The following is an 11,214-nucleotide window of genomic DNA, read 5'->3' as shown; positions in this document are numbered from 1 at the left end:
TGCGTGGGGCAGCGGTAGGGAAGCTGGGAGCTGGGATCCGGGCTCCATCTGGAGCCACCTTTTTTTTTACCCAGTAACGCTGGAGCCTGGAGCATCCGAAGGTAAGGGGAGAGGGATGAAACCTCTGCGTGTGGTGGCAGCCTTTTACTTGGGCTTGGGGAGATGGGTTTGGGAGACAAGGCAGGGGGGACACCCTGCCTTCCTGGGGTGATCCCGCAGGTGTGTTCCCCACTTCTGCCTGTTCTCTCCCGACTGGGATTCTGGGATGTGTTGTAATGAGGTGAGAACGGGGCAGGTGGTGTCCCAGGGACACACAGGGCGACTGTTTGCACCGTGGGACCTTGGCGTGGAAGGGAAATGGGAAAGGAAGAAATGCGGGAAAGGGCAGATTTGCTTCAACAGCTTTTCACAGGAGGAGGGAATCAGGGTGCGTCCCAGGGCCTATAAACACTTTTGATGGATGCCGAGTTGTTGATCTAACTGGGCGTTTGTGGAGAAACATCTTCAGCCTTCGCTGAAGATTCAGTTGAGCTTTCCTGCCTTGAACCTTTGGCTCTGATTTCTGCAAGAGGAGACCTAGAAAGGAGAGGGCACCCCCAAACCCCAGCGTGCCCAGGCTCCTCTGCGCCCCGGCCTCGGGGCCTCGCAGCCAGGCAGGGCTCATGCCAGCCCCAGGGTGGGATTTACACCCCTCTGCAAGTGAAAGCTCACTTTTCGTGGCCCTTACAAGTACCTTACAGCTGCCAAGGTCTGCTCTAAGCAAGGTACAGAAATACCTGTCTGGTCTCCCAGCACGTGTATGCCTCTTTGCATGGCACCTGGCAGCTGCTGCTCTGCCGCCTGTGTAGCGTAGAAAGGGGAAGGAACACAAAAAAAACCAACCCAGAATGCAAATGATTGCACTACTGAGTGGGCTGGATGTGAAAAACAATCTGTCTGTGATTCAGAGCACAGAAACAGTCACAAAGTTGGAATTTCAAACAAGTCCGAGCCCAGCGCTGTGGGCACAGGGCTCGTGGCTGGGAAGGAGCTCCTGTCAGCCCAGTGGGTGGGCACGGGGAGGGGGCAGCGCCCGAGCCTTGTCCTAGAGGTGCCAGACAGCTTAGCGCAGGGTGACGGTGACAAATTGCAGCACTGCAGGTGGGACACAGGGAAAATGGTTTTCCTGGGAAGCGTGGAGAAGCTCTGAGACTGTGTCATGAGTGTGCTCGTGCTCAGTGCGCATGGCTGGGCTGCGGGGGAGCTCCAGGAGGGGAGATGAACCCACCCCGTTTCACCTGACCACCCGTGTTTTGTTCCCTGGGGGAAGGGGGCTGCATCGTGCAGGTGGTGGCAAAGCCATCCCCACCATGGCCGAGCTGGGCACTGAAATCCTGGTATGGGGCACAGGAACCCAGCACGACGCCTGCCCGACCCCCGTCCCGGTGCCTACACAGGAAAAGTCACCCCAAATGCCGAAAGGAGCTTCAGGGTGAGCGTTTCCCTGGGTAAACACGCTAATGTATTAAGCAGACACGTATGAGGGTATTTCCTGCTCTCGCAGAGGGTGTTGTCTTGTTAGTCTTCCCGAGTTTCTGGACAGCAGCCGCTTCCTCCTGGCACGGCTGTGGAGCAGCAGATACCGTTCCAGTGTTTTAGCACTTACAAATGAACGTTCCTGCCCGTATCGCTTTGCCCCGCGCGGCAGAGCGTCCCCTCTTGCACCCCTTTCCAGTCCCGCTTGGGCTGGGTTGCGCTACACAGCAGGCATCAGGTGCTGCCCCGCGGCGTGGGGATGGCTGTGTGTGGCCATGGCACCCCTGGCTGAGCCTCCTGGGCAGCGGGGACACATCTCCGGAATGAGAGAGCCTGGAAATTAATCCTGGGGAAATCACAAATGTTGGGGAATTGGGATAGGAGCTTTTGGAGCTTTCTATTTGCCGGCCACCTGCTACGGAGCAGCCAGACCCCAGACTTTTCTGTGATGCTCCCGGGGAGTCGGTTTCCCCCAGCTCTGAGTGTTTTACAGCAGCGTATGTCCAGTGAAACCACTTTATTGCCCAGTTTCTGGGCAATGACACAGCTGCGGGCAGTGCCTGCCTGGGTAATTCCCGGCCTCGCTCCTGGCAGTGCCTCTGGCAGCCTGGAGGGCAGCAGGGCGACGCTCTAAATGTGCCGTTTGCTTGTTCAGCATCCCTAAGGATACCTGAACACGCATTTGTAGGGTTTCCTTGGTGCCAGTGCTTTCCCGCCGGCCCACAGAAGGACGTTTGCAGGTTGCCGGGGCAAACATTCCAGTTTTCCCCCCCCTGCTGTGGGGGCGTTACTTGCCACGTGCTCCCGCGGCCGAGTTTCTGGATGAGAGAAGCAGGTGCTGCGGAAAGTCCAGAAATTTTAGCTGACGAGAGAGGTGGGGGCCCCAGCGCCAGCGCCCCGGCTGGCCCCCTCTCCCCAGGGTGGTCTCTGCGGGGTTGGGTGTCCTTTGGCTGTTGATACCCCGAACCCTGGGGCTGGCGGTGTGGTGGTGTCGTGGGGACAAGCCCAGCCGTGCCGCAGGGACAACTGGTGGTGGGAGGCACGGTCTCAGGTTACTCGTACAGAAATGAGTGGGGCGGCGGGAACCTGATGAAGGTTCCCCTGTCGGCGGCCACGGCGTATTAAAGGGGCACGTCGGGGCAGGCTGCGTGTCCCCGGCCGTGTCCCCACAGCATGGCGGGGTCGGGGGGCGAGGGGGACCTGCGGCACCTGCTGAAGCTGCACCGCACCGAGATCGCCATGGCAGTGGATGACGTCTTCCCGCTGCTGCACGGCCTGGCTGACCACGACGTCATCCCCGAGCACGTCTTCAAGGTGAGGCTGCGGGGCGGTAGAGGATGGCCATGCCACGGGGCGGGGGGGACAGCTGGTGGCACCGGGACGGTGCGCCGACAGGCCGTGGTGGCACCAGCAGGAGACGCTGAGCCGGACGGAGCAGGAGGGCTCCCACCGCGCTTTCCATGCCCTGCTCACCTGGCTGCTGGGCCGCGACACTGCTGCCCTCCGCGACTTTTGGCACGTCCTCTTCAAGGATTACAACCTGGAGCGGTACAGCCGGCTGCGGCCCCTCCGCGGCGCCTTCCCCAGAGGTAGAAGGGGGACAGACGTGGGTGGGATCGGCACCCCGGGGGGATGCCAGCGGGCAGGGGAGACACCTGGGTCTGGCTGTGCCCGTCCTGTCTCCCTGTCCCCTTTGCAGAGGTGGAGCTGGGACGGCAGCGCCGCGGCAGGCATTTCTCCCCCAGCCCCACGGCGCCGGCCCTGCACAGACCCCAAGGCAAGAGGAAAGCCCCCGAGGAGCGGGAGGGGTCCCGGGTGACGCAGCCCTCCCCGCGGCATGCCGCCAGCCCTGGTATGGAGACATGGAGTGGGACGGAGATGGGATGGGACGGGACATTGAGGGGGTCCCCGAGGCACAGCGGGGGGCTGCACCCCCCGTGACACCCACCCTCGCAACCCCGCAGGGCCCCTGGCGAAGGCGAGGACCGTGAAGAAGCCAGAAAGCAGAGATGTCCCCCGCACCCCCAATGCTGGCAGTGAGTGCTGACCCCCCTGGGGCAGCGTCTGCCTGTCCCTCCTGTTCTCCCGCCGTCGAGGGCAGGGGGGGAGGGTGGCTTGTGCCGCTGAGCCGCCCTCCCCCCCCGCCCGCAGCCCTCCAGGCGGTGGCCACCTCAGTGCAGAGAGCGGTGGCCGTGGCGGGCAGCGAGGTGCCCATCAGCCGTGGGGCCGTCGAGGGCATCCTCATCAAACACGTGCTGGAGCCGGGTAGGTGCAGCCTGTCCCGGCTGGCCTCAAACGCAATTTTGCCCCTAATTTCCCCCAAGGGGAAGCCCCCCCCCGGGGCAGGAGGGTGTCAGGGAGGGGGGGTGTCAGGGAGGGGGTCCCCACAAAGCTGCTCTCAGCATCTCTTGCAGGGAGCTCCCGGACGGGCAGCAAAGCTGGGGATGAGCCGTACGCCCCAGCCGCCTGTGAGGAGCTGGGGGCCAGGAGCAGAAGCCGCAGCCTGAAGCCCCCCGCCCGGCCCAAGGCATCCCAAAGTGTACGGACACACCCCCCCCACCACCCGCTTTCACCCCCGCCGTTTGCAGCAGGGGTTGTCCCTGCCTGGCAGCACAGCCACGGCTTGGGGGTGTCCCCCCGCACCGGGCTGTCCCAAACCCCTCTCCTGCCCGCAGAGCGGGGAACCCCGAGTGCATCCCCAGGGCCGGCTGCCAGCGCCCGCCGTGCACAGCCAGGACCCTGCGCCCCACCAGGTGAGCCCTGCCATGTCGGCGCCCCGAGAGGTGCCTGGTGAGCCTGGGCGTCCCCAGCAGCTCCCTTTGGCCGAGCACAGGCACCCGGGGGCGCAGCTGATGGGGGTCACCAGGCTACAACCCCCTGCCAGGGAAGGGGTTAGTGTGTTCGGTGGGGCTGATGTGGGGTGATGGGGTCCCCTGCCAGCATGGACAGCCACAGGTGCAGGCTGTCCGTCGGTGCCACCCGGGGGTGGTGGTGGTGGTGACCCCCTGCCTGTTCCCCCGGCACAGGAGAACGAGGACGAGTGTGCGGCCTGCGGCGACGGTGGCGAGCTCATCTGCTGTGATGGCTGTCCCAGGGCCTTCCACCTGGCCTGCCTGGTGCCCCCACTGCCCCGCGTCCCCAGGTGAGCCCCGGGGTGCCATGGGGACCCCGGTGCCCCCCAGCTGTCCCTCACTGCCCTGCTCCGGCTGTGTAGTGGGATGTGGCGGTGTGGCTCCTGTGTGGCAAGTGTGGCTGAACCGGGACGGCCACGGGAGGTGGACGTGGCTGTGGAGAGACCCCCTGAGGTTCCAGGGGAGGAGGCATATGGCACCCGGCATGGTGGAGGTGATGGAAGCGTCTGTGGCCGCTGTTTCACCCGGATCCCTGCACCCCGACACTGCCCCGTGCCCGGCAGGGACCCCGGGTGAGTTCCCCCCGCCCTCCACCACATCCCAGCCTTAAATCCTCCCCTGGAGTGGGGCTGCACTGATGGTCTGTGTCACCCCTGACGGTGGTAGGGGGCTGTTGCTCTGCATGACCTGCGCGGGCACCCTGGACACCGGCAGCCTGGAGGACACTGCAGCACCCAGCGACCACCCGCTACAGGCAGCAAAGGTCTGTACAACAAGAGGGAAAGGGGCTGGGTGAGGTGGCAGCGGTGGGTGCGGAGGGAGCGATGAGGCTGAGGAAGGGTGGTTTAGGTTGGGTGAGGGATGGGCCGACTGTAGCTGGCGTCAGGCTGTGCCGGAGGGGACGCAGAGCATGGGACGAGGCTGCACCAGGTGAGGGGTTGAACCCAATCCCCAGCAACGACCCAGAGGGGTGGGGGCAGAGGGCAGGCAGGAGAGCTGGCAGGACATGTCTCCTCCCGCAGGCGGAGGATGGCTCCCTCGGCAGCGACCCGGTGCTGAGCAGGGACGAGCTCGATGCGCTGCTTGGTGAGGTACGGCACTCCGGGGGGGGGGCCACCAACAAGCAGAGTCCATCCACAGGGGACATGTCTCTGGTGTGTGACCCACAGGGTGATAGAGGGCTGTGGGTGAGGCAGGGACAGCCCAAGGTGGGGCGGGGAGCGGGACGGAAAGGGAGAGTGACCCCCCTGGGGATGTCTCGCAGGGCACCTGGGACGGGATCCTGCAATGGGCGTTCCAGAGCATGGGGCGGCCCCTCGCAGACACCCACGGGCTCTTTGCCTAGAGCAGGCTGCGCTGGCGATGGAGGAGCAGGCGGGGGATGGCTGAGTGGCAGGAACCGGACAGGCACCTCAGTGAGTTTAACAAACCAGCCATCATCCATCACACACAACCTCACCCCCTGCAAGTCGCCAGACAAAACATGCATCAGCAAAAAGCAGGTTAAAGCTAATTAATCTTGATAAATGAGAAAAAAACGAGAAAAAAACCCCATGCAAATAAAAAGAAACTAATGGAAATTAAATAAACAGGCATATAAAAAACTTAAAGCAAATGGAAAACAAAAGTTACAGTACCAAAGTGCGAGAGGAGAGAAAGTCCTACAAACCAAACTAAACCCCACCCGCAAGACACTAAACAGTGTGGACACCACTCTGTCCCACCCTGTGCACTCTGCCCACTACCCTACAACTCGATGCACCCACCCGGTTCTGCCCCCAGCAACACCTCAACCCATAAATACCCACAACAATATCCGCACCTACACCCCCTCAGCCCTGCCCCGACACAACACACCACACGCAACACCCCAAAAAAACTACACACGTCTGAACACGCCCCATGCCCTGCAGCTCCAAAACACCTACTTGCCTGCTGCAACAACACCTGCAGCTGCCCCAAAAAAGCCCCAAGCGCAACACTCCAAAAAACCTGCATGCCCCTCCCTCCTGCCCTACACACCCACCCGCCTGCTGCAATAACACCTGCACCTACCCCCCTGCCGGACGCAACAGCAAAACGCGCAGCACCCCTCCGCCCGCCGGCAAAAGCCTACAGCACCCGGTATTCCCAGGCGGTCTCCCATCCAATTACTAACCGGGCCCGACTCTGCTTAGCTTCCGAGATCAGACGAGATCGGGCGTTCTCAGGGTGGTATGGCCGTAGGCACCCCTCTGCCCCACAACAGCCCTCTCCACACCCACCGCCCACACCGCCCTCCCGCACTCACACACACCCCCACGCCCACAACAACGCCTCACACCACACACACACACACAAACACACGCACAACACACGCACCTACCCACAACACACCTCACACAAAACAACACCCCACACGCAACACCCCGCAAAAAATACACACCCCTCACCACACGCACCCTGCCCTACACACACACACATGCCTCACCCAACAACACACGCACCTCACACAACACAACACCCCACACACAACACCACTAAGTACTTACACCACACTCACGCACCGCACACGCCCTACAGCCCCACACACCCTCCCTCCTCCCGCAACAACACGCGCACCTGCCCCGACGCCTGCCACAATACCCCACTCGCAACACCACAACGCTCGCCAGACGCTCCGCCCGACGCCAAAATCATACAGCACCCAACACCCCAAAAGACCTCCACACCCCTGCTACACGCCCCGCAGCCCCGCACACCCACCCGCCTGCCGCAACACCCCACTCGCAACACCAAAACACTCAACGCCCCCCCGCCTGCCGGCAAAAGCCTACAGCACCCAACAACCCAAAAAACCTCCACAAGCCTCCCACGTGCCCTGCAGCCCCACACACCCACCCGCCTGCCGCAACCACACACGCACCTGCCCCCCCGACACAACCCCCCACCCGCAACACCAAAACGCTCAACACCCCTCCGCCCGCCGCCAAAAGCCTACAGCACCCAACATGCCACGCGCAACACTCCAGAAAACCTCCACACCCCTGCCACACGGCCCGCAGCCCCACACACCCGCCCGCCTGCCGCAACTACACCCGCACCTGCCCCAACACTGCCCCCCAAAATACTTACACACCACTCCCACACGCCCCGCGCCCTCCAGCCCCACACACCCACCCGCCTGCCGCAACACCCCACTCGCAACACCAAAACACTCAACACCCCCCCGCCTGCCGGCAAAAGCCTACAACAGCCCAAAAAACCTCCACAAGCCTCCCACGCGCCCCGCAGCCCCACACGCCCACCCGCCTGCCGCAACCACACCCGCACCTGCCCCCCTGCCGGATGCAACAGCAAAACGCGCAGCACCCCTCCGCCTGCCGGCAAAAGCCTACAGCACCCGGTATTCCCAGGCGGTCTCCCATCCAAGTACTAACCGGGCCCGACCCTGCTTAGCTTCCGAGATCAGACGAGATCGGGCGTTCTCAGGGTGGTATGGCCGTAGGCACCCCTCTGCCCCACAACAGCCCTCTCCACACCCACTGCCCACACCGCCCTCCCGCACTCACACACACCCCCACGCCCACAACAACGCCTCACACCACACACACACACACAAACACACGCACAACACACGCACCTACCCACAACACACTTCACACAAAACAACACCCCACACGCAACACCCCGCAAAAAATACACACCCCTCACCACACGCACCCTGCCCTACACACACACACACACACACACGCCTCACCCAACAACACACGCACCTCACACAACACAACACCCCACACACAACACCACTAAGTACTTACACCACACTCACGCACCGCACACGCCCTACAGCCCCACACACCCTCCCTCCTCCCGCAACAACACACGCACCTGCCCCGACGCCTGCCACAATACCCCACTCGCAACACCACAACGCTCGCCAGACGCTCCGCCCGACGCCAAAATCATACAGCACCCAACACCCCAAAAGACCTCCACACCCCTGCTACACGCCCCGCAGCCCCGCACACCCACCCGCCTGCCGCAACACCCCACTCGCAACACCAAAACACTCAACGCCCCCCCGCCTGCCGGCAAAAGCCTACAGCACCCAACAACCCAAAAAACCTCCACAAGCCTCCCACGTGCCCTGCAGCCCCACACACCCACCCGCCTGCCGCAACCACACGCGCACCTGCCCCCCCGACACAACCCCCCACCCGCAACACCAAAACGCTCAACACCCCTCCGCCCGCCGCCAAAAGCCTACAGCACCCAACATGCCACGCGCAACACTCCAGAAAACCTCCACACCCCTGCCACACGCCCCGCAGCCCCACACACCCACCCGCCTGCCGCAACACCCCACTCGCAACACCAAAACACTCAACACCCCCCCGCCTGCCGGCAAAAGCCTACAACAGCCCAAAAAACCTCCACAAGCCTCCCACACGCCCCGCAGCCCCACACGCCCACCCGCCTGCCGCAACCACACCCGCACCTGCCCCCCTGCCGGATGCAACAGCAAAACGCGCAGCACCCCTCCGCCCGCCGGCAAAAGCCTACAGCACCCGGTATTCCCAGGCGGTCTCCCATCCAAGTACTAACCGGGCCCGACCCTGCTTAGCTTCCGAGATCAGACGAGATCGGGCGTTCTCAGGGTGGTATGGCCGTAGGCACCCCTCTGCCCCACAACAGCCCTCTCCACACCCACCGCCCACACCGCCCTCCCGCACTCACACACACCCCCACGCCCACAACAACGCCTCACACCACACACACACACACACAAACACACGCACAACACACGCACCTACCCACAACACACCTCACACAAAACAACACCCCACACGCAACACCCCGCAAAAAATACACACCCCTCACCACACGCACCCTGCCCTACACGCACACACACACACACACGCCTCACCCAACAACACACGCACCTCACACAACACAACACCCCACACACAACACCACTAAGTACTTACACCACACTCACGCACCGCACACGCCCTACAGCCCCACACACCCTCCCTCCTCCCGCAACAACACGCGCACCTGCCCCGACGCCTGCCACAATACCCCACTCGCAACACCACAACGCTCGCCAGACGCTCCGCCCGACGCCAAAATCATACAGCACCCAACACCCCAAAAGACCTCCACACCCCTGCTACACGCCCCGCAGCCCCGCACACCCACCCGCCTGCCGCAACACCCCACTCGCAACACCAAAACACTCAACGCCCCCCCGCCTGCCGGCAAAAGCCTACAGCACCCAACAACCCAAAAAACCTCCACAAGCCTCCCACGTGCCCTGCAGCCCCACACACCCACCCGCCTGCCGCAACCACACACGCACCTGCCCCCCCGACACAACCCCCCACCCGCAACACCAAAACGCTCAACACCCCTCCGCCCGCCGCCAAAAGCCTACAGCACCCAACATGCCACGCGCAACACTCCAGAAAACCTCCACACCCCTGCCACACGGCCCGCAGCCCCTCACACCCGCCCGCCTGCCGCAACCACACCCGCACCTGCCCCCCCTGCCGGACGCAACAGCAAAACGTGCAGCACCCCGCCGGCAAAAGCCTACAGCACCCGGTATTCCCAGGCGCTCGCCCATCCAAGTACTAACCGGGCCCGACCCTGCTTAGCTTCCGAGATCAGACGAGATCGGGCGTTCTCAGGGTGGTATGGCCGTAGGCACCCCTCTGCCCCACAACAGCCCTCTCCACACCCACCGCCCACACCGCCCTCCCGCACTCACACACACCCCCACGCCCACAACAACGCCTCACACCACACACACACACACACAAACACACGCACAACACACGCACCTACCCACAACACACCTCACACAAAACAACACCCCACACGCAACACCCCGCAAAAAATACACACCCCTCACCACACGCACCCTGCCCTACACGCACACACACACACACACGCCTCACCCAACAACACACGCACCTCACACAACACAACACCCCACACACAACACCACTAAGTACTTACACCACACTCACGCACCGCACACGCCCTACAGCCCCACACACCCTCCCTCCTCCCGCAACAACACGCGCACCTGCCCCGACGCCTGCCACAATACCCCACTCGCAACACCACAACGCTCGCCAGACGCTCCGCCCGACGCCAAAATCATACAGCACCCAACACCCCAAAAGACCTCCACACCCCTGCTACACGCCCCGCAGCCCCGCACACCCACCCGCCTGCCGCAACACCCCACTCGCAACACCAAAACACTCAACGCCCCCCCGCCTGCCGGCAAAAGCCTACAGCACCCAACAACCCAAAAAACCTCCACAAGCCTCCCACGTGCCCTGCAGCCCCACACACCCACCCGCCTGCCGCAACCACACACGCACCTGCCCCCCCGACACAACCCCCCACCCGCAACACCAAAACGCTCAACACCCCTCCGCCCGCCGCCAAAAGCCTACAGCACCCAACATGCCACGCGCAACACTCCAGAAAACCTCCACACCCCTGCCACACGGCCCGCAGCCCCTCACACCCGCCCGCCTGCCGCAACCACACCCGCACCTGCCCCCCTGCCGGACGCAACAGCAAAACGCGCAGCACCCCTCCGCCCGCCGGCAAAAGCCTACAGCACCCGGTATTCCCGGGCGGTCTCCCATCCAAGTACTAACCGGGCCCGACCCTGCTTAGCTTCCGAGATCAGACGAGATCGGGCGTTCTCAGGGTGGTATGGCCGTAGGCACCCCTCTGCCCCACAACAGCCCTCTCCACACCCACCGCCCACACCGCCCTCCCGCACTCACACACACCCCCACGCCCACAACAACGCCTCACACCACACACACACACACAA

The 11,214-nt window shown here is 63.3% G+C and overlaps 1 protein-coding gene and 5 non-coding genes across 6 annotated transcripts; 1 reads left to right on the top strand and 5 right to left on the bottom strand.

Moving 5' to 3' along the window:
- Positions 1–23: 23 nt before the first annotated feature.
- Positions 24–5,896, top strand: AIRE (autoimmune regulator). Its single transcript, XM_074591966.1, has 13 exons — positions 24–101; positions 2,659–2,829; positions 2,930–3,104; positions 3,215–3,367; positions 3,480–3,551; positions 3,667–3,780; positions 3,918–4,054; positions 4,191–4,268; positions 4,542–4,657; positions 4,730–4,939; positions 5,034–5,130; positions 5,390–5,458; positions 5,632–5,896. The coding sequence occupies exons 2-13, from the start codon at positions 2,689–2,691 to the stop codon at positions 5,710–5,712; spliced, it is 1,443 nt and encodes a 480-aa protein (XP_074448067.1). The 5' UTR covers positions 24–101; positions 2,659–2,688; the 3' UTR covers positions 5,713–5,896.
- Positions 5,897–6,476: 580 nt separating this feature from the next.
- Positions 6,477–6,595, bottom strand: LOC141745790 (5S ribosomal RNA). The gene has a single exon (XR_012588059.1). It is a non-coding gene; the product is annotated as a 5S ribosomal RNA (ribosomal RNA).
- A 1,142-nt stretch (positions 6,596–7,737) lies between these two features.
- LOC141745575 (5S ribosomal RNA) lies at positions 7,738–7,856 on the bottom strand. The gene has a single exon (XR_012587850.1). It is a non-coding gene; the product is annotated as a 5S ribosomal RNA (ribosomal RNA).
- A 1,049-nt stretch (positions 7,857–8,905) lies between these two features.
- LOC141745573 (5S ribosomal RNA) lies at positions 8,906–9,024 on the bottom strand. The gene has a single exon (XR_012587848.1). It is a non-coding gene; the product is annotated as a 5S ribosomal RNA (ribosomal RNA).
- A 917-nt stretch (positions 9,025–9,941) lies between these two features.
- On the bottom strand, positions 9,942–10,060 carry LOC141745765 (5S ribosomal RNA). Its single transcript, XR_012588035.1, has one exon. It is a non-coding gene; the product is annotated as a 5S ribosomal RNA (ribosomal RNA).
- A 923-nt stretch (positions 10,061–10,983) lies between these two features.
- On the bottom strand, positions 10,984–11,102 carry LOC141745619 (5S ribosomal RNA). Its single transcript, XR_012587892.1, has one exon. It is a non-coding gene; the product is annotated as a 5S ribosomal RNA (ribosomal RNA).
- Between the last annotated feature and the right edge of the window lie 112 nt (positions 11,103–11,214).

Source organism: Larus michahellis, chromosome 6 (genome assembly GCF_964199755.1).
Source record: "Larus michahellis chromosome 6, bLarMic1.1, whole genome shotgun sequence".
Lineage (NCBI taxonomy): Eukaryota > Metazoa > Chordata > Aves > Charadriiformes > Laridae > Larus > Larus michahellis.
Note: the sequence above shows the minus strand (reverse complement) of the source record. Positions and strands in the feature narration are given on the sequence as shown.